Source organism: Antechinus flavipes, chromosome 2 (genome assembly GCF_016432865.1).
Source record: "Antechinus flavipes isolate AdamAnt ecotype Samford, QLD, Australia chromosome 2, AdamAnt_v2, whole genome shotgun sequence".
Lineage (NCBI taxonomy): Eukaryota > Metazoa > Chordata > Mammalia > Dasyuromorphia > Dasyuridae > Antechinus > Antechinus flavipes.
Genome location: NC_067399.1, coordinates 39622782 through 39644347, shown reverse-complemented (window position 1 = coordinate 39644347; position 21566 = coordinate 39622782). Strand labels below are relative to the sequence as shown.

General features: G+C 40.7%; 1 protein-coding gene across 7 annotated transcripts in view; it reads left to right on the top strand.

Moving 5' to 3' along the window:
• Window positions 1-21566, top strand: part of URGCP (upregulator of cell proliferation) — a 66668-nt gene that overhangs the window by 7158 nt on the left and 37944 nt on the right. The window contains exon 1 of one of the 7 annotated variants that reach the window (XM_051974522.1): window positions 4570-5088. The exons of 2 other annotated variants lie outside the window; for them this stretch is intronic. Coding sequence is in view for 2 of the 5 variants with exons in the window: in XM_051974525.1 (XP_051830485.1) it covers window positions 5060-5088 (29 nt within the window). In the remaining 3 variants the exon portion in view is untranslated. Of the gene's footprint in view, window positions 1-4569; window positions 5089-9053; window positions 9568-14140; window positions 15965-21566 lie in introns of those variants that run through there. 4 more of the 7 variants (XM_051974525.1, XM_051974520.1, XM_051974521.1 and 1 more) reach the window with 4 other exon arrangements.

Below are 21566 nucleotides of genomic sequence, written 5' to 3'. Positions count from 1 at the left end.
TGAATGTTGAAAATTATCTCTGCATATGTTTTGAAAATAAAGAGCTTTAAAATAAAATAAAAAGAAGGTTGAACAAGAACAAAAAAGAAATAGAATAGCAATATCCATTAATCACTAGAGGAAAAGCAAAGGATTTTAATGGAGGGGGAAGCTGAAATTACTGGCCCTCATAGTACTGTCTCACCAAAGTAGGTTTGAAGTTGTTTTTCAATCCATTTAGCTTTCTTCTTTTGCCTGCCAGTTTCCCCAATATTGATGAATACATTATATATTCCTAAATTGTATTCAAACCTCTTTTCTTGTTCACAAAATGCCCAGAAAAACAATAGTCAGTAAAGCAAAGACAATTGACCACAGGAGAAAAAAAAAAGAAATTCTTTGTTCTTCCTCTCTTCCTCCTCTACATCCCATCATTTGTCAAATCCAGACAAATCACCTGGCAGCTGGGTGGTCCAGTGGTTAGAGCTCCCAAGCCTGGTGTCAGTAATACCTGAATTCAAATCTGATTTCAGATACTTCCTAGCTGTGTGACCCTTAACTAGTTACTTAAGCCTATCTCAACTTCCCCCTTTGTACAATGAATTGTAAAACAAAATGGCAAATGACTTTAGTAGCTTTGCTAAGAAAACCCAAAATGAGATCAGGAAGAGTCAGATATGACTAAAATGATTGAATGACAACAATCAAATCTGCTTCCACATTTATGATGGTGCGAAATTTGGTAGTTAGTTCCAGCCCAATGGAAATATGCAGTATGAATAAAATGATCTCTTCAAATAATTTCATAGAGAGAATTTAAAGAAATCTTGACAAATAGCAACTAAAACCTCAGTGTAAAAATCTATCAAATATGGGGCAGGGTCCAGTTAGGAGCTACCCTCAGAGTATCCTCCAAATTTGGGCCCACTTCATCAAATTGACACTAATCAGGATGCAGTCGAAAATGCTCATTGAGCTGAATATAACCTCATGTTATACTTTGTTATTTTATAACAAATTTTGTTATATTATAACCTCGTGTTTTATTTTATAACAAAGTTTGTTATATTATAACTCACGTTACATTTTGTTTAACCTTTTATTGGTTTATCATGTATTTTTGGTCAATATTTGTGAAGATGTCCTAATCCTCACCCCCATCCCCCACTGGACTGTATGTTTCATATGCAGAAGCTTTTTTTTTTTTTAACTTATTTATTTTAAAATTTAATAGAAAAGAGGAAAAGAAAAAAACATTTCCATGTGCACAACAGAACATAAGAAAGGATTAAAAATATAAAATAACAAATTTCCATTTCAAGAAAGCCTATTTATTAAATATATAATTTATATTAAAAATATTAAATATAAATATTAATTAAATACATTGTGTTCAGGGTTGTCCATAATTTCCTTTCTTCCTTGTACTTTTTTTTTTCTTTTCTCTTTGTACTTTTTACTTTATTCTTTTTTCCCCTCTTCCTTCCCTCTCCCCCCCATTCCAGAAGGCTACCATTAAACTCAGATATATCTATATCTCTCTATATATACATATAAACATGTACACACAAATATATACATACATAGATATCTATAATCATTTAATATACATATGCATATGTATTTCACATACATTAAGGTAAGATTGTGCTATACTAAAAATCCTCTGTTTCTCTGATGGTGAATAATATCTTCCTTCATAAGTCCAAGTCTTTCTGATGTGATCAATGGACTCCAGCAAAAAAAAAAAAAAAAAAAAAAAAACGTATACCTGGTAGCTATATACCTGGTAGCTACCCAGTACCTAAGTAGACCCCAGTGAGGAATAATTGACCCTATAGAATTATTGTACCAACAGAAATATTTTATACATATAGAGCTATTCTATACCTTGGCCCACTGTTACCTTATAAAATCTTGAGGTTAAGTTATAGATGTCAACTCTTGAGGCTATTTTGTATAAACAGAACAATCACCAGCTTCAGTTGATTTATTGACATACATATTAAAATAATTACTATACCTTGCTCTAGGTCCTTTCCCAATAAAAAATCCCATCTTCCCCCTTATAAATTGCAAGTTTATTAGGAGCTTTGTCCACCTTATGGCATTACAATAAAGCTTCGCCCCTTAATATGGAAATGGTTTGAGCCTGTTAATTTATTCCATACAATTCCTTACCTTTATGACTTGTTGTACTTGATCATGACTTGATGTACCTTTATTATTTCCATATTTTTCTAACTTCACCAGCCCATCATTTCCTATAGCACAACACTATTCCAACTTTATACTCTCTCTAGTTATTTCAAATAGTCTGAAACAATATTGATTAACGTGGCTGACATATAGTATAGTTTTCCTATTTTTTCTTCTAATATCTATTTTGGCTTTAACTTTGTCTGAGATTATGATTACTAGACCCTGCTTTTTTTAACATAATAAATTCTACTCCTGATTTTCATCTTATGTTTATCTCATTTCCTATTCCTCCTGACTTCTTTACTTTGTCCCTTTACTGTTTAACCCCTCCATCCAATGATCCTTCCCTTATCCTTTCCCCACACTCTCTCTCCTTAACCCATTCCTATTATTTTATACTTCCTTCTATCCCTCTCTTATCTCATTTCCTTACCCTCTTTTTTTTTTTTTTTTATAAATTTAAAGGACATTTCTTCCCTTCTAAATGAATATGTTGTATTCTCTTTCTCCCTGATCTGATGTGACTAGGGTTCCCTCTAAAAATCCCTCTCTTACCCTCCCTCCCTATCCCCTTACCCTCTTATTTCTTTCTAAATTTAGAAAAAAAAATAACCGTGTGTGGGTGTGGGTATGGGTGTATGTGTGTATGTATGTATTGTTCTCTCTTTAACACCTTCCAGATGAAAGAGTAGGGCTTCTGAACTACCAGCTCTCTTCCCCATCTAATTCTTCTGTGTCATCTTCTCTTACATCTCAATTATATAAGTTTTTTTTACTACACAGTTTTGCTTTTTAGAATCACATAATACAAAAAAGAAGTTTTTCTTTTGAACTATCCAGTTAGTAATGACAATCTTAGACATATGGTTTACAGTTCCACATATAAAAGATAGAGTTTATCCTTATTAAGTTCCTTGGAATTAATCTTTGACTTTTACCTTATATTTCTCTTGGATCTTATATGTTTAATTTTCTATCAAGTTCAGGTCTTTTTGCCACAAAATCTTGAAAGTCTGGCAATTCGTTGAATATCCAGGTTTTTTTTTCATTCAGAATTATGCTTAACTTTACTGGATATGGTATTTGGCAACAACCCAGTTCTTTAGTTCTTCAGAATATAGAGTACCAGGATCAGTGGTCTTTTAATGTAGCTATTTGCTAGGTCTTATGTGATTGTAATTGTGGCTCTGCCATATTCAAGTTGTTTTTTCCTTGTTGTTCTCAATATTTGCTCCTTGACCTGGGGATTTCAGAATTTGGCTACAATATTCCTATAGATTTTTTTCTCATAGAATCTCTTTCAGATAATGGGTGGATTCTTTTCTATTTTTACTTTCTTTTCTTGTTCTGACACTTCAGGACAATTTTCTTTAATTTTTTCTTGTATTATTGTATCAAAATTCTTTTTTTTTGACAGTAGCTTTCAAGTAGTCTGATTATTATTTTTCTCTTCTTGATCTGTTCTGTAGATCAGTTGTTTTTCTTATGAGATGTCTCATTCCTTTCTATTTTCTTTTTTATTTCTTGATGTCTTATAACTTCATTGGTTTCTCCTTACCAAATTTTGGTTTTCAAGGAGTCATTTTCTTCCTTAAGATTCTAGATCTCCTTTTCTAGCTAGTTGACTTTCTTTTCATAATCTTGTTAGTTTTTTTTTTCCCTCAGTCTCTCTGATGTGGGTGATGGTGGGAGATACCAAATGATGGTAGGCATCAAAAGTTGGGGTTTGGTCATATGAATAATTCACAAAGTCCATTCTCTTTGGCAAAAAATAGATTTTTTAAGAGGGAAAGATTACAGAGAAGATGAATAGCTATAGTAGATGCTAAGAATGGTAAATATAAACTAGAGTTGGGAGAGCATAGAAAGGGGTTTTTAATAATTAATAATGGAAAGAGCAAGTTCCCTAGTAGAACTTGCCATTTACCAGGAGAAAGGAATCACTCTATGAAGTTGGGGTATGTCTATAGCTCACAGGTTAAATCCTGAAAGGGACTTAGTCCCCCAAAAAGAGTTAGCTATAAAGAGGAGAAGTGGGGTCTGGAGAGACACCACAGGAGATGATGGTGTTAGGAGAAACAACATGGCATGGGGGAGGAGTAAGGAGAAAGATCCATGAGGCAGAGTGCCATGGGGGATTGACCCAAAGCAGAGCAGTAAATCCGGCATGGCCAAAAGTAGACTTTACAGGGAAAATTTCATCGTAGGGACATTATTGGGATTTCTGACAGGACATGGGAAGGCGAGGTCGACCAAGATCCCTACAGAGTGTGGGTCTCAGGAGTTTGACATAACTTTGTGAAATTTATGATGCAATTTACAGATATCAGAAATGGATCCAAATCTTCAGTTGCCCCCTGGTGGCCCAATGTGGGAATTACAAAATGATCAAATTGGAATGTAATGGGCTGCTGACTTTCATTCTGATGTTTCATTGTGACATGAAGTAACCCAGGATTCTCAAAGGCCAGGCTGGCAGAGAACAGGCTCTGGCTGGCCCTAGTAACCTGGAAGACCTCACTTACAGACTCTATGGCAGACTGGGCGTGTTTGTTATGAGAGGATGAGCCTAGGTAAGGGCCCAGGGGCCCACTGTCACCTGATTGATCTAGTGGAATGTCAGTTGGCTAAAGTAGGGATTCATGAAGTCTGCCCAATAATTAGTCATGGGTCTTTTGAAGTAAGGGATGTGATTGCTACTCATAAAATCATAGATGTCTTGGCTGCTATTTATGGGTACGAGGCCATGCTCACTGGATATGAAAATAGAACTTGTCTACGTGTGCCAAGATGGTATGAAGTCACAGGATTTCAGAACAGAAATGTGAAGTAGAGATCATCCAGTCCAACCCTCCCATTGTACACATGGGGGAAACTGATGTTCAGAGAGAGGAGAAGTGACTTCAGGTATAGTAATGTCCAGTGCTTGGCTTTCCACTTTCTATTTTTAAACATTTTTATTGATATCTTTGGTTTTGATATTTATTTCGGAATATATTTCTCCCCCCTCAGGAAAGCATGTGTGTGTGTGTGTGTATGTGTGTGTGTGTGTGTGTGTGTGTGTGTGTGTACACATATAAACACACACATACAAATGTATGTGCATGTATATATACATACTCATACGTGTATATATGTGTATACATGCACATTCATGCACACATATGTATATTGCGAGACTTCATTATTTTATATTCTGCTTATCAAACAAAAGGGATTGAGATCGGGTTTCAGGTTCAAGCAAGTTATAGTAGGTTCTGTTTTTTCTGCGCTTAAGTTGGGCATAAGGTCAGAATCCTCAGATTCATGATTGTAATCTGCCCGTGGCCATCAATAACCATCTTTAGGGAATGGTAGGCAGACCTGTAGTGTTGCAAATGTTCCCATAATTCCAAAATAATGTATTCGGGGAGCCAAAGAACAGACCTCGGAAACGCTGGCTTGTACCCCAGATCTCTTGAATAAAGCCTCCCCTGGGGGATATGGAAGCAGGGATCCAGAGACCTGAGTTAACCCATACCCAGAAGAAATCACTGCTTTAACATGTGTCAAGGTGCTGTTCTAAGCATTGGGGATACAATGAGGGGCAAAACAAAACAAAAGAAACTTCACAAAAATAGCTACAAAGTTATATACAGGTTCATTATGGGGCTCTATGACTTTCATTATCTGTATCTAACCTTAAGCAAGTGATTTCACTTTTCTTGTAATCAGCTCATGGCCATCAATAAACAGCTTTAGGAAGTGGTGGGCAGAACATAGAGACCTCTAGCATTGTAAATGTTCCCATAGTTCCAAAATAATGTATTTGGGGAGCCAAAGAACAGGACCTCAGAAATGTTAGTTTGTATCCCAGATCTCTTGAATAAAGCCTCTACTGGAAAATACAGAAGCAGGGATCCAGAGACCTGAGTTAACCCATACCCAGAAAAAATCTCTGCTTTAACATATGTCAGGCAACCTGATATTTATGTGTCCAGATGCTGTCCTAAGCATTGGGGATACAATGAGGGGCAAAACAAAACAAAACAAAACTCACAAAATAGCTACCAAAGGTATATACAAGTTCTTTATGGGGTTCTATGGCTTTCATTATCTGTGTCTGACCTTAAGCAAGGGATTTCACTTTTCTGGGCATTTGTTTGCTTGTGCATCCTAAGAGGAGTATGATCTCTCAATTCCCTTTAAGCTCTCCCATCTGTGAGCCAGTGATCCAGCAATTCAGAGTCAGAACACAAATCCCCTCACCCCATCTCCTCCCCTGAGAGTCTGTAGAGGAAAGTCCAAGCCCTGATACTTCCTGTTTGGGCCACTCCTGTGTGACATTAAATAAGCACAGAAAAAAAGGAAGCTAGAATTTGTGTGAGAAAAGCTGGCTTTTGGGCAATGCAAGGGGAACTCTCCTTGTGTTCTCTGCTGGTTCTCTGTGGCATGGAGGGGTCAGTAGTAATCCTTAGAAGGCTCTGCCCATGGAGCCTGAGGTCTGACAAGGCCCACAAACTAAGTTCTAAAGGCTAGGCACAAATCTAAGGGAGTAGCTGCATTCTTAGAATCCTCCAGGAAGTCAGCGGGCCATCTCCAGTGTAAATCATCTAGTTCCCAAGTCATAGGCTTTTGTGCCTCAGTGTGACTATACTGGAAATACTGACAGATTTTAACAGTCCAATTAAATGCAATGGAGTCTCATGAAGCACCTATTTTATTCAAGGCACTCAGGATACTCATGACAAAATCAGAATAGAAAATGGTCCCTCCACTTAAGTGCTTATAGTCTTTTGGAGATGGATTAGAGCAGGGAGAATAAGTAGATAAGCATATATGTAGCCATTTGTATGTGTATATGTATATGTATGTGTATATATACATAGGTACATTGTATATTTGAGACAGCTAGATGACATAATGAATAGAACTCTAAGGGCTGGAAAACATGAGTTCAAATCCAGCATCAGATACTAGCTGTATGACTGGGAAGATCACTTAATCTCTGTTTCAGTTTCCTCATCTAGAAAATGGGGATAATAATATTTCCTGTCTCCCAATGTGGTTGTGAAGATCAAATGATGTATTTGTAAAGTACTTTGCAAATCACAAATCACTCTATAAATGTAAGCTATTACATGGTTACATCAGAAGGGAAAGAAAACTAACAATATGGGAAGCCAGAAAGCCTTCCTGTAGAAGTTGGCCCATGACCCTTCATGGAAGCAGGAATGGTTAAAAGCAGAGATGAGATGAGCTGGTATTCCCAGAAAAGAGGAAATAATAGTAAAGTCATGATGCTGGGGATGGAATGCTGAATTCAGGGAAGAACAGAATGTTGGCACCAACATATTATGTACGTGGAGCAGTAATATATAGTGATTCTAGAGAAGGACGTTGAAGACTAATTGCAAAGGCTTTCATTGCTGATGAATTTGTGGTTTTTTCTTTTAGGCCAGAGAGCCTATAAATGTTTTGAATGGAGGAAGAAATGACTTGTATAGAATTTTAGAAAAGTTCTTTGGCCTGAAAATTGAGGGGATGCTTATCAAGTAGGAAATAAGTGAACAAATTGTGGTGGATGATTGTGCTAGAATACTATTGTGCTATAAGAAATTTCAAGCAGGATGATTTCAGAAAAACTTTGAAAAGTCTTATATGAATCGATGCAGAGTGAAGTGAACAGAACCAGGAGACCATGGTATACAGTAAAATAACACTGTATGAAAATCAGCTGTGAATGACTAGCTCTTTTTAGCAATACAATAATCCAAGACAGTTCCAAAAGACTTATGATGAAAAATGTTATCCATTTTCAGAGAAAAAATTGATGAAGTCCAAATACAGATCAAAACATGCTTTCAAACTTCTCTTTCTCTCTTTTTTGGGGGTTTATTTTGATCTTTTTTTGTTTGTTTTTTGTTTTGATGATGGTGGTGTTTTTTGCAATATGGACAATATGTAAACATGTTTTCATGACTTTACATATATAATTGACATCAAATTCCTCACCTTCTCAAGGGGAGTAGGAGAGGGAGAAAGAGAATTTGGAATACATTCTTTATTATAACTTTTTATTGACAGAACCCATGCCTGAGTAATTTTTTTACAACATTATCCCTTGCACTCACTTCTGTTCTGACTTTTCCCCTCCCTCCCTTCACCCCCTTCCCCAGATGGCAAGCAGTCCTATACATGTTAAATATGTCACAGTATATCCTAGATAGAATATATGTGTGCAGAACCGAACAGTTCTCTTGTTGCACAGGAAAAATTGGATTCAGAAGGTGAAAATAACCTGGGAAGAAAAACAAAAATGCAAGCAGTTTATATTCATTTCCCAGTGTTCTTTCTCTGGGTGTAGCTGCTTCTGTCCATCCTTGATCAATTGAAACTGAATTAGATCTTCTTTTTGTTGAAGAAATCCACTTCTATCAGAATACATCCTCATGCAGTATCATTGTTGAGGTATATAATGATCTCCTGGTTCTGCTCATTTCACTTAGCATCAGTTCATATAAGTCTCACCAAGCCTCTCTGTATTCATCCTGCTGATCGTTTCTTACAGAACAATAATATTCCATAACATTCATATACCACAATTTACCCAACCGTTCTCCAATTGATGGGCATCCACTCAGTTTCCAGTTTCTAGCTACTACAAAAAGGGCTGCCACAAACATTTGGCGCATACAGGTCCCTTTCCTTTCTTTAATATCTCTTTGGGATCTAAACCCAGTAGAAACACTGCTGGATCAAAGCGTATGCACAGTTTGATAACTTTTTGAGCATAGTTCCAAATTGCTTTCCAGAATGGCTGGATGTATTCACAATTTCACCAACAATGTATTAGTGTCCCCGTTTGGAATACATTTTTTAAAAGAATGTTAAAAAATATTTACCTGTTAATTGAGAAAAATAGTCCAGAGGAGATGATAAGAACCTTAACTAGAGTAATGGTCTTGTGAGCAGGGAGTAGGAGATGGATGTGAAAGTTGAAGAAATGGAATTAACAAAACTTGAAGAGAACTTGATGGGTAAAGGAGAGAGATGAGTTGAGGCTGGTGATGAGGTTGCAAACTGGGTGACAGTGAGTATAGTGGTATCCCCAACTGAAAAAAGGGAAATTTAGAGAGAGTAGATGAGTTCCATTTTGGACATGTTGAGTTTGAGATGCTTATGAACACCACTCCCAGGTGAGATCCAGCAATAGTCAGCTGATATTGAAGGACTGAAGCTCAAGAGGGAGACCAAGGCTGGATTGAACTCATGGGAGCTGATGAGATCATAAAGAGAAAGGGTACAGAGCCAGAAGAGAAGAGGGCCTTGGGGGACACCCACAGTTAAGGGGCAGAAGATGGATGATGAAGCAGCAAAGGAAACTGAGGAGGAGTGGTCAGACAGGTAGGAGGAGAACCAGAAGAAAGCAGTGTCAAAGAAACCTAGTGGGAGGGCACATCCAGCAGAGGGTGGTCAACCCCAGCATTTCAAAAGCCAATAAGCATGTATTAAGTGTTTACTGTGTGCCAGGCCTTTGGACCTGATGATCAGCAGTGTGAAAAGTTACAGAGAAGTCACTATAGCTCGATTCTGAGCAAAAGGCTATTGGTAAACTTGGAGGGAGAGCAGTTTGAGGGTAAGGGAGAGGTCAGAAGTCAGAAGAGGTGGAGAAAAGAGTGTGAGCAAAGAAGGTAGAAGCCTTTTTCTATGATTTTTGAGTGTGAAAGGGAAGAGAGATAAGATGAGGGATGAGACAATCAAGTCAAAGCCTTTTAAAAGATTTTTTAGGCAGTGGGGAATGCTTTGGAATCAGAAGACATGAATTCAAATCTTATCTCTGAGGATTACTACCGCTATAATTTTTTAATGTCTCTGGCCCACAATTTCCTCATCTGTAAAATGAAGGCTTCCTCAATCCAATATTTTGATCTAGTATCCTGTGGCAAATTCAGTAGAGTCAGCAGCCCTGGTTTCAAATCCTGGTCATCCTTTTTACTCTGTGTGATGATGGATAAGTGTGAGTTTTAAATTTTAACTCATCTATAAAATGGTCATAATAACGCCTGTGGTACCCATGTCAAAGAACCATTGTTTGATAATGCCTCATTTTCTTTCCCTCCCAAGTCATCCCTCTTCTTAATTTCTCTACCACAGATTCATAGCCTTTCTTGATTGCCCTCGATTCTCATACCTACTTTTACCGATTAGTTCTACTTTATCCCACTTATACCTTTTCTGTACAGAGCTGTTCCATGTTGTCTCTGCCATTAGATTGTGAGCTCCTTCACAGCAGGGACTGATTTTTGCCTTTTGTACATCCAGCACTTAGTACATGCTCTGACACATAAACAGGCACTTAATAAAGACTTGACTGAGTGATGTTGGTTTCAATATATTACCAAAGAGCCCATGAAAAACTGATGTCCCTGTTTAATTGACCATGGGGAAGCACTAAATTCCTCTGGACCTCAATTTTCTTATTTTAAAGTGGGAATAATATTATATATGCTTCCTGTCTCATAAGGACATTGTGAGGTTCAGAGAATTGAATATGTCTAAATATGTCTAAAGTTCTAGATAAATACCATTGTTTTTACATATCCTGTCCCTTATTCTACATTCAAAGATCCATGAACCCAAGATCTTATTAAACAAAGATTTGCTGAATTGTCATCCTTTCATATATCTTCACTGGAATGCAAACATCTTAAGGACCAGCCCTGTTTTATAATTTCTTAGCAATCTTCGCGCCCCGCCCCCAAACTCTGTACACACTAGGAACTCAATACATATCAGCCATGACAAAATGAGCCCTATACTTAGAAAGTTAAGAGAGTCTCCGGTTGTGTTACATTTTAGCTGCATGGACTTTGGTCAAGTCACTTAAGTAGTCTGCCTCAGTTTCCTCATCTATAAAATGAGGATCATATCAAAGCACCTTATTCCTCTTAAAGTTGTGAAGGTCCAATGAGATAACATATCTGAAGAGCATCACAAACCTTAAAGGGTTATATGAAAGCTGGATATTTTTGCCTCTCTGAGCCTGAGTTTCTTCATTTATATAAAATCTAAGGTCTAGCATCCCAAGCCATGGTGTTATGGGGAATAATGGGTTTAGTCTTGGGGTTTTTTAAAAATAGTAATGATCATCATTCCACTTTGGCTAGTTTGTTTCAAACCAGATTTTGCTCTGGAAACTTCAGGATAGTTCATGTTGCTCTCCAACATCCCGTGAAAGAACAAAAATTAGTATTGTTTTTGGGTACTAAACAGTCTTTCACAAACAAAATACAGGAAAAGAATTCTTCATAATCTATAAATAAATCAACACAATTCTCAATTCCTCACACCCCAGAATATCCCATAGTCACCCCAGGAGGACCTATAAGGTTATCCTTGAGTCTTCTAGAAAAGGCAGTGAAGTGTCCTAATAGATAATGGAATTGGGAAGACAAGTTCAAATGCAGCCTCAAAGACTTACTAGCTGCATGGTCCATGGCAGGTCACTTAACCATCTGTAAAGGGGGGGGAGAGGTGTAGGTAATAATAGCAACTACATCCCAGGGTTATTGTGAGGATCAAATGAGATGATGATGGCTGTAAAGTGCTTAGCATGATGCCTGGCACATATTTATAAATGCTTGCTCCCTTTCCCCTTCCCTTTCGCTAAGGATTTGGACTCCCATGGAAGGAAAACAAATTTGGGGTTGCTTGAGAGGCACCTCCTAGCACTTCAATGAATGCCTTCTTCATTCCGGGGACATGTAAGACTCCAGAGTTATGGTACTGTCCCCAAGGACCTTACCCTTGAAAGGGAAATGAATTTGGAGATGCTAGAGAAAACCACTATTTCCTATCAAACCTACATTGATGTGCATATAACTCATGGTTGTGTGGGAGAGCACAATTTATGTTTTACTACTCCCTTCCATGACTCAGTTCTTTTTGGCACTCTAGACAACCCTCCAGAAATCTCTCATTGAGATTATCAGTGGATATATTCATACCCTCCATGGAAAGGGATGCTTCAAGTCCCCAAAGCTCACTTTCCAGTAAATTCATCAAACTGATTAGCTTCCTTGAAACAAACTAAAAGGACCTAAGGATAGGATCTTAGAATTGGGGTCAGGAAAACCCAAGTTCAGCCTCAGATATTTATTAGTTGTATGATCCTAGGTAAATGCTTTTTAACTTTTCAGACTGTTTCTTTCTTTCTTTTGCTGAGGTAATTGGGGTTAAGTGACTTGCCCAGAGTCAAACAGCTAAGACATATTAAGTGTCTGAGGTCACATTTGAACTCAGGTCTTCCTGACTTCAGGAGGACTTCTATCATCTAGCTGCCCCGTTTCCTTATTTCTTAAATGGAATCAATGATAATGGCACGTCTTACAAGTTGTTGTGAGATAACATTTCAATTGGAATAGAATCTATCTAAAAGTTTTGAAAACTTTAAAGTATTAAATATTATATATATTTTGCCACATTTAATATATATTGGATCACATGATAGGTAAGGGAGGAGGTAGGGGAAGGGGGGGAATTGGAACACAAGGTTTTTCAGGAGTCATCATTGAAAAAGTTATCCTTGTATATGTTTTGAAAATAAAAAACTTCAAAAAAAGTGTTATATGTTAGGTGGTGGTGGTGGTGATAGTGGTTGTAATAGCAGTGGGTGATAATAGTGGTAATAGTTGTAGTAGTATTGGTGGTAGTAGTAGCGGTTGTAGTGGTGGTATAGTAATAGTAGGTGGTGATGGTAGTGGTTATAATGGTAGTGGGTGGTAGTAGTGGTAATAGTAGTAGTGATAATGGAAGGTAATATTAGTGGTAGTAGTAGTGGTTGGAGTGATGGTAATAATAGGCTAAGGTAGTAGTAGTAGTAGTAGTTAATAGTAGTAGTGGTAGTAGTGGTGGTAGAAGTGGTAGTAATAGTGGTAGGTCGTGGTGGTAGTAATAAGGGGAGGAGAAGAAAGAGGAGGAGGGGGGAGGAGAAGAGGAGGAGGAGGAGAAAGAGAAGGAAAAGAAGGAGGAGCATTAGCAAGCTGTGTGACCCTAAGCAAATATCAGTTTCCTCTCTGTAAAGAGCAAACAATAATAGCATCTACTTCACAGGGTTGTTGTGAGGATCAAATAAGATATCATATATAAGCTACTATTTAAGTGTTTTGTTGTCAATGAATATCAACCTCCTTTATCTGTAAAATGATAATACGAAGTCCTACCTATGTCATTATGTAGTTATGATGGGCCAAGGAGCTAAAACCTGTTTGAAAACTGTGCTTCTTCCTTCAAAACTCCATGGATCTGTGGTATCATTGTAGTAGAGCATAAGCTTCCAAAGGGCAAGGGTTGTCTCATTTGGATTTCTATTCCCAGCACCTAACTCAGTGCCTCAATAGATGCAAATGGAAAAATCTGAAAACTGTAGCCTTTATTATTGACCAGCAGGGATCAATGGCTGTGCATATGCTAGAGAGCCACAGTTCAGGGGAAGCTCCCCAGGTTTCCAAATGGAAATACCCTTCTTCTGGTCTTTTTAGAGGGTTGTTGACAAGCCTCAGATGCTATTGAGCTCAACTCTCCCTCATTTTCAGATGAGGAAATTGAGGCCCAGAAGGAGAAGTGATTTTTGTTCCAAGGTCATGCAGACTGAAAACAAAAGAATTACTTCTCCTAGCTCCTATTTCTTAGGGTAAGAGCTCTACAGATGACAGGGACATGACAAATACCTGTTTCATCCCTCGACTATACACATCTATCTTCCTGGTATCATAGTTTTTGAAAGCAGGCTTTTGCTTTTGTATTACTATACCTTCCAACAGAAATGGGGCTAGGTGGTACAATGGAAAGAGCCTTCATTGTGGTTTGAATCCCCGTCTGATTGTTTTGCTGCCTGGATGGTCATGTCAATACCTCATTCCTCCTCTCTAAAATAAAGGGTGAGGACCACATGGTTTATGAAGTCCAGCTCCAAATCTCTGGTGTCATTACAATGCCATTTTTTATTTTTGCATCCATATTAAAGAGCAGTCAATTAGCCTTGGTAGGGATACAAAAAAAGTCCTTTGGAACTATACATTCAGCACTCTCTGTAGAATGATGCTGCCTCCTGGTAATCATCTGATGTGACTCTTTTTCCCCCATGAGGAAACTTAGGCCCAGAGCGGATAAATGATTTCCCCAGATTCACATTGGTACTCAGTAGAAGAAATGGAATTCAATAACATGTCTTTGGAAATCCAGTGTCTTTTTTTTTTTTTTTAATGCACCCTGAGTTAGGTCTCACTTTAGTTGTGGGCAAGGTTTGTTAGCAATCTGTTCTGAGAAAGGAGAATGGGAGTAAGTTCCATAGCTTGGGTAGATTGCCTGATATCAAGATGCAGGTGGTTGTTCTGAAATCTGTGGAACAGGATAAATCACTCCTTTCTGGAACTATTTCCTCAATTAGGTGGGTTGTACTAGCAGGGATTTGGAATCTTGGGGGTCCATGAATTTTTTGAAATATATTTGGGTACATTTATCTCAATTTAATTGATTTCCATCTCAATCCTATGCATTTTACCTTATGCATTAAAAAAAACAACAACAACAACAACAACAAAAAAAACATGATTCTGCTGAGGAATCCATGGTGCAAAAAAGGTTAAGAACCTCTGTCTCATTTGGCAGCTAGTTCGGTGACATAATGGACAGACTGATGCGCCTACAGACGAGCATTTATGAAGCACCACTATATACCAGATCTCCTCTGATTTTTTTCCTTTTACTCTGATTTTTCTCTCCCAACATGATACATAAAGCAATGTGCATTAAAACTACACATCAAATTAAATTAAAAAAAAAAAAGGAAACAATAATCAAATAGGGACTCAGATACTTCCTAACTCTATGACTCTAGACAAGTCACCTTACGTGTCTGCCTCAGTTTCCTCAAGTGTAAGATGGGAATGGCAATAGCATCTACCTCCCAGGTTGTGATGACGAAATAAGATAAAATCTGTGGGGCACCTGCCCGGTATATAGTGGTGCTTCATAAATGCTCGTCTCCCTCCCCCATCCCTCCTCCAAAGGAAGTGTTTTTATCTCCGGGTTTCCGAGCACCTGTGGTTCGGCGAGTCACGTGTCGGTGAATTGCACTGATGTGAATTTCATTGATTCATTCACTCATTTAGCCGCTCTGCGGGAAGCAATGACGGCGCTTCCAGACGCTCTCTAAGGCCCCGGGCAGCCCTCGGAGTCCAAGTCGGGAGGGATTTGGTGGTGAGCTCCTGCTCCGCGCCACGCCGTGCTCCGAGGGCTGCAGAGGGAGCCTCAGACAAGGGTCCCTGCCCCTCCTGGGCCAGCCTGACAGCTGCTCCTCCACCCGAGGCAGGGCCACCGCGAGGATCCTCGGGCTCAGGTCTGCCCCGGGGAGGAGGGGAGGCGAGCCTCCCAGGCGCCCCCCGCCCCCGCGCGCCCGCCGCCCCCCCTCCCCACTCGGCTGCGGGAGCTCCGGCCAGCGAGGATGCGAGGTGCTCAGGCTCCATCCCCACATGTCCGCCGCCGCCGCCGCCGCCCGGCTCATCCCCAGCCAGCGCAGTCCCTGGAGCAGTGCCCTGGAGCACAGTCGGTTGTGCAATCCCTGGTTATCTTAGGGGCAAGCTCCACCCTAGGGCTTTCCTTTCCGAGCCCGAGTCAGAGTGACTCACCGTTCTGCACCAGAGGAAACCGGAGCAGCCGGGGGGCCGGAGCCGGAGCCGGAGCCCGAGCCCAGACCTCGCCTGCCCGCCCTGCCCTGCCCGGCTCCGATGGCGTCTCCAGGGTGAGTGCTGCTCCTGAGCGCCCCAGCTCATCCTCCTCTGTCTAACCCTCTCTGATGCCCGCAGCCGGCCGGCCATGGACCTCCCAGCCTAGCCAGGGCCCCGCGGAGGAGGGCCGCACTGGCTCCGGGAGAGACTTTGGCCTGACTTTCCACTTGAAGGGAATTTAATCCTAGTGGAAATTTCTGAGCTCACAGCTCCGGAGGCCTGAATAGCCGGTTTCTTTAACTGTTTCCCTGCTGGGTGGACGCTGAAAGGGAGAGCTGCTTCCCAGGGATCAGTCCCCGGGACTTGGGCCCGGCCCAAGCTTAGCTTTCCCTCACACACCTTTGTCCTCGGCCCGAGGGAGAGCCGGCACCCAAGCGCCGCTGGGTCTCGGTCACCTTTGACTTTTGAGACTTACTTAGCCTGTGCATTCAGGTTCAATTATAAGGGGGGAGGAGGGGGAGATTAAAAACAGGCAGCCGTAGGGAGCTCCGAAGCCTGCTGCCTCTCAGATGCCTAGGGCAATATTGCACCCCAGGGAGGAGGGCTTTGGAATCACTCGGGCCTGTGGGAGCACCGGGGGCCCACGTCCCCTCAGGGGCCAGACTCCTGGGCCCGGAATCGGCCCAGATCTGTTTCCTTATGCTCCAGGGAAAGGGAAGCCTTATGGCTAGTGACCGAGCAGGAAGAATATTTGGATTGGCAGGGCATGCGGAGGCCGAGTTCTTCTGGGGATTCTCCCACTGTCCAGCAGTGTGTGGTCCTGCGGAAACGCATTTCTCCCGTCCCTGAAATGTATGATCTTGGGCAAGTTAAGGCATCCTGTGTGGGCCTCATTTTCCCCTTCTGGTGACCACCTAGATTCCCTCTAGGCTCTCCGGCTGGATCCTGGGGGTGTGGGCTCCTCTTAAGCTCGAACTTTGAGTCTGGCACTCCAACCCCCCACACACGCTCCCCAACTCCTAGCAACACACAGGCACTCACACACCGACACATACATTTGGGCAGACTGTGCTTCATTGAGTAACTGAAGGTTAGTCATGTGGCTGGCGGAAAGACCCGCTGATGATGCTTGGGGAAAGAATCCCAAACCAGATGAGGCTGACTGCAGTGTCCCCATTTTCGGTGCTGACCCGATCTAACAGCTGGGGTGGGGGGCGGGGGGCTGGTAGGAAAATCTTGAGAGACTTAGGGGAGGGAGAGGGTGGAAACTATCCCGCTGACTCCTTCTGTGAGAAACCTTACAGGGTGGTCCAATGGTTTTCCAAGGATCTGAATAGGAATTTAGTGATAAAAAGCATAGGAAGGGCCCAAGGCACCCCATTGCCATTCTTTGTAGCTCAAGGTATTTCTGGTTTTCTGCTGCTCTTGGTGAAATTTGCTGTCATTTCTCCTGATAGAATATCATCTGTTTGTAGACATTTAGGGAGCACTCAACTCTGAAGCAGGTGGTACATATATTGCCATTCTCATTTCATAGATGGAGAAAACAGGCTCAGAAATGTTATTTTTCTAGGGCCACAGAGCTAATCATTGGTAGGCTTTTTTTTTTTTTTTGGCTGAGGTTAAGTGACTTGTCCAGGGTCACACAGCTAGGAAGTGTTAAGGGTTTGAGTGCAGATTTGAACTCAGGTACTCCTGACTTCAGGGCTGGTGCTCTTTTAGTTGCGCCACCTAGTTGCCTCCGTTGATAGGCATTTAGTCCAGTCTTTTGGATGCCAGATCCAGCATTCTATCCACTATGTCCTGGTGCCTCTGTAGTTTAGAGTTAGGGTCTTTGAGAATCTAAGCCAGGCATTCTTAACTTTTTTGTGTGTCATGAAATCCTTTGACATTCTGGTGAAACCTATGGAACCCCCCCCTTTTCTGAATAAGGCTCTTAAGATATATGATTATAAAGGGAAGCAATTATATTGAAATGTAGTTATCAAAATAGTTTTTAAAAGATCATACCCCCCAGGTTAAGAATAGGGTGCTTTGGGGCAGCTAGATGGTGCAGTGGATAGAGCACCAGCCCTGAAGTCAGGAGCGCCTGAGTTCAAATTTGGCCTCAGACACTTAACACAGCCTAGCTGTGTGACCCTGGGCAAGTCACTTACCCCCAATTGCCTCAGGAAAAAAAAATCTGCCTTAGGCCAACCCTCCCATTTTTACTGCTTAAGGAATTAGAAGTCTTGAGAAATTGAGTAACTGATGACTAATGTAGCTAATTAGCAAAAATTGTTTATACATATATCATTTCCAAAAATTGCTAGGGCCAAAAGGGACTTTGGACACGGTCTAGCACAACTCTCTCTCTCTCCCCTCCATTTTATAGATAAGGAAATTCAGACCTAGAGTGGTCAGGTGACTTATCCAAACTCACATAGTAAACAGGAGCTGGGATTCAAGCCCTCTGAACTGGGGATTTTCCCACTATCCTCTTAGTTCTCTATACAATTACAAGTTTTTTAAAGATGGAAACCAGGTAGGATAGCTGTCTGTGAATCAGTCAACAGCTAATACAGGGCTACTCAGCACTGAACAAATGCTGGGAATCTATGCAACTAGCAGCATCCAAATGGGGAAGTTCCCACCAAGTGCATCCATGAGTCCGGTTTTCCACAGCACAGGTGCATCCTAGCTCACGTGGCTTCCTGGCTTCAGAGGAAGAGAGCAGCCTCATAAAGGGTAGTACAGGGAAGGGCCTAGCAGGGCTGTGGGGCAAAGCAAGGCAGGGTACGGCAGGGAGCTTCTTTCCTAGCCTTGTTCTGGAAGAAGGTCAAAATCTCCTGAGAGTGTGGCAGGGCCCTAGTACAGACGTATGTAATGCAGTGACCCCCTGGCTCCTGCAGGGCTGCCAGATGTGACATTTTTGATAAGTCAGGCCCTCTGCCATGGAGAAGCCATCGGTTCAACAAATGCTTATCATAGAAAGCACCTATTATGTGTCAGGCACTGTAGTGGATGTTGCAGGTACAAAATCCCCTTCCCTCCATCCCTAACCACCCCTACCAAAAACCATTTCCTGTCCCCAAAGAGCTTATATTCTACTGGAAGTAGCTATAGTGGGTAGAGATAAGTACAAGGTGATTTGAGGAGGGAGAGAGTATTAATATCTGGGGAGAACAAAAGAGCTTTGAAGGAAGAGGTGACACCTGAGCTGAGTTTTAAAGGCGCATCAAGATTCTGAAAGGAAGAGATGGGAAAGCGAATATAGCATAAGAAGGGGAGAAATATAGCTAATGACAGCAGTTGAAAAAAGATTGTGTGGGGCTTTAAATATCAAGCTGGGAAGGTTGTTGTATTTTATCCTAGATCTCATCTAAGACTTGGCAATTGACTGGACATTGGGGAGAGGAACGCATCAAAGATGCAGTTAAAGTTTCATATCTGGGCAAGTTGGAGGATGGCAGTGCTCTCCATAGAAATAAGGATTTTTGAGACAGTTGTGTGACTCAATGGATAGAACACAGGCCTCGGAGTCAGGAGGATTTGAGTTCAAAACCAACCTCAGACACTTAGTAGCTGTGTGATCCTAGGCAAGTCACCTAAACTGATTCAAAAGCCTCCAAAAAAGAAAAGAAATGAGGTCCTTTGTAGAAGGGATGGAGTAAGGGTGGGATGAGAAGCCCAATTTTTGTATTATAATTCTAAATTAAAATGCTGAAAATGAGTACAATAGCTAGTCACCAAGCATTTATTAAGTGCTTACTGTAATTAATTGTAGGTTGCATTTATAAATCACTGTAAATTTGCAAAGTGCTTTATAAATGTTATCTCTCAGCCCCTCAGCAACCCTTGGGACCTGAGAGGCAGGTGCAATTTTTAACCCCCATTTACAGAAGAAATTTAGGTAGGCAGAGATTAGTTGATTTGCCCAGGGTCAGACAGCTAGTTGTGTGTGTGAGGCTGTATTTGAACTCAGGTCTTCCTGATTCCAGACCCCAGAGCTCTTATCCACTGCCCTATCCAGCTGCCTGTTATATGCTAGGCACTATGTTAAATTCAGGGATTTAGGGGAAGATGAGAGGAGAGAAGACCCAGATGGTGGATTTAGAGCAGATCACCATATTCCTATTACCATGTCTACTGGGTATTTCCAGTGGAGGTGGAGAATTAGGAGAATGCTATCCTGGGAGCCCAAAGAAGGAGAAATGTCGAAGACCAGATGCTACTTAGACTTCCAGCAATAAAGAAAGAAGTCTCTGTACAACCTGACTTTCTCTACTGGGTGAGACAAAGGTTATGGGAATCCCTTGATCTGGATTAGTTAAGCATCTGGCCTTGGGCTGGGTAATTCCTTGCCTCCACGTAGCTTTCAGTCTATCTGGAAAGACCAAGCATATTGCAATTCAAAAAATTAAATTATGGCAGGGACAGATAGGGATTATACCTATGGTTTCATTCATTTGGCAAATTCTCAGGTGAGGAGAAACCCTCTCCCAAAACTAGATGGCAGCTTTTCTTTAATAGAGAGTTTTTTTTTTTAAGTATTTTATTTTTCCAAATACATGCAAAGATAATTCAACATTCATCTTTGCAAAATCTTGTGTTCCAAATTTTTCTTCCTCCTTCCCCCCCTCCCCTGCCCCTTAGACAGCAAGCAATCCAAAATAGGTTAAACATGTGCAATTTTTCTAAATATAGTTCCATATTCATCATGCTGCACAAGAAAAATCAGATCAAAAGGGGGAAAAAAGAAAAAATAAGCAAACAAACAATAACAACCAAAAAAAGGTGAAAATACAATTCTTTGATCCACATTCAGTTTCCAGAGCTTTATGTCTCTCTGGATGCAGCTGACTTTCCATCACAAGTTCAATGGAAGTCTTAAAAAGGGTTGTTTAAAAACACTTAAGAGATTAGATGACCTGTCCAGATTCAGTTTATGTCAGAGGCAAAATTGACCTTCCCTTCCCCCAGGTTTGCCAGGTTCAAGGCCAGCAACCCTATCTACTGCATCATGCTGAAAGATAAACAACAGCTCCAGCAATGTCATAAAGCGGTATGTGATTGGTTGCTGAAGGGATGCTATGGGTCAAAGTGCTAAAGTCCCTGAGAAGGAAGGGCAGGTTAATCAATCAACATTTATTAAGTGCTTACTGTGTGCCAGGCACTGTAGATTATATCTAATAATCTAGGAATATTTCATAAAAAAACAGGAGGAGAGTTTTCATAAAATCACAGAAACTCTTGGCTGACAGAGACGGTAAGACCCTCTCCTACAATCTAGTTCTGAACCATATTCCCTTCTATAACATCCTTAATAATGGCTTTGTCTGTCTGCCTTCACTTGAATACCTCCAGTGATAGAAATCTCACTCTTTCTGAGGAAACCCATTTCAAACCTGGATAGCACTAATTATTAGAAAATTTTTCCTGACATCAAACCTAAATCTGTCTCTTCAACTTGTAACTCATTGCTCACAATTCAGCCCCATATTATTTTATTTTATTTTTGGAGGCTATTGGAGTTGAATGACTTGCCCAGAATTACATAGTTAGCTAGTTAGTATCTTAGGTCACATTTGAGCTCAAATCCTCCAGACTTCAGAGCCACTGTTCTAGCTGCTCCCTTTTAAATTTTTTTGTTTTATTTTTTCTAATCACAATATTTGAAGGCAGCTATCATAATCA